The sequence below is a fragment of the Egretta garzetta genome, unplaced genomic scaffold (assembly GCF_000687185.1).
Source record: "Egretta garzetta isolate BGI_Z169 unplaced genomic scaffold, ASM68718v1 scaffold1149, whole genome shotgun sequence".
NCBI lineage: Eukaryota > Metazoa > Chordata > Aves > Pelecaniformes > Ardeidae > Egretta > Egretta garzetta.
Window position 1 is genome coordinate 19,431 of NW_009260784.1, and position 342 is coordinate 19,772.

At 67.8% G+C, this 342-nt stretch overlaps 1 protein-coding gene across 1 annotated transcript in view; it reads left to right on the forward strand.

Moving 5' to 3' along the window:
- The window catches only part of TMEM214 (transmembrane protein 214), a gene marked incomplete at its 5' end in the record, with an annotated part of 20,891 nt that overhangs the window by 12,910 nt on the left and 7,639 nt on the right, over positions 1-342 (forward strand). Inside the window, one exon of the mRNA XM_035901766.1 lies at positions 184-285. Coding sequence (XP_035757659.1) covers positions 184-285 — 102 coding nt within the window. The remainder of the gene's footprint in view (positions 1-183; positions 286-342) is intronic.

Below are 342 nucleotides of genomic sequence, written 5' to 3' on the forward strand. Positions count from 1 at the left end.
AGGGCGTCTCTGAGCAGCAGCGAAGGCAGAGAACCCCAGAAACCACCCACGCGTGCCCGAGCGGTGCCTCCGGCTGAAGGGAAGCTGCCGGGGCAGGGGGGGCGAGGGCAGCCCTTCCCTGCTGGGCTGCTTCCGGCCCTGGCACGGCCAGCACGGCTCATGGGGCTTGTTTCTGCTGCGCAGGATGCACCCGAACCTGACCAAAGGCTTCGGTATGATCGGGCCCAAGGACTTCTTCCCCCTCCTGGACTTTGCCTTCATGCCCAACAACTCGCTGCCGCCCAGGTACGCCAGCACCCCCCAGTGTGGGTGTGACCAGTGGGGCGGTCGCCTCGCTGGCCG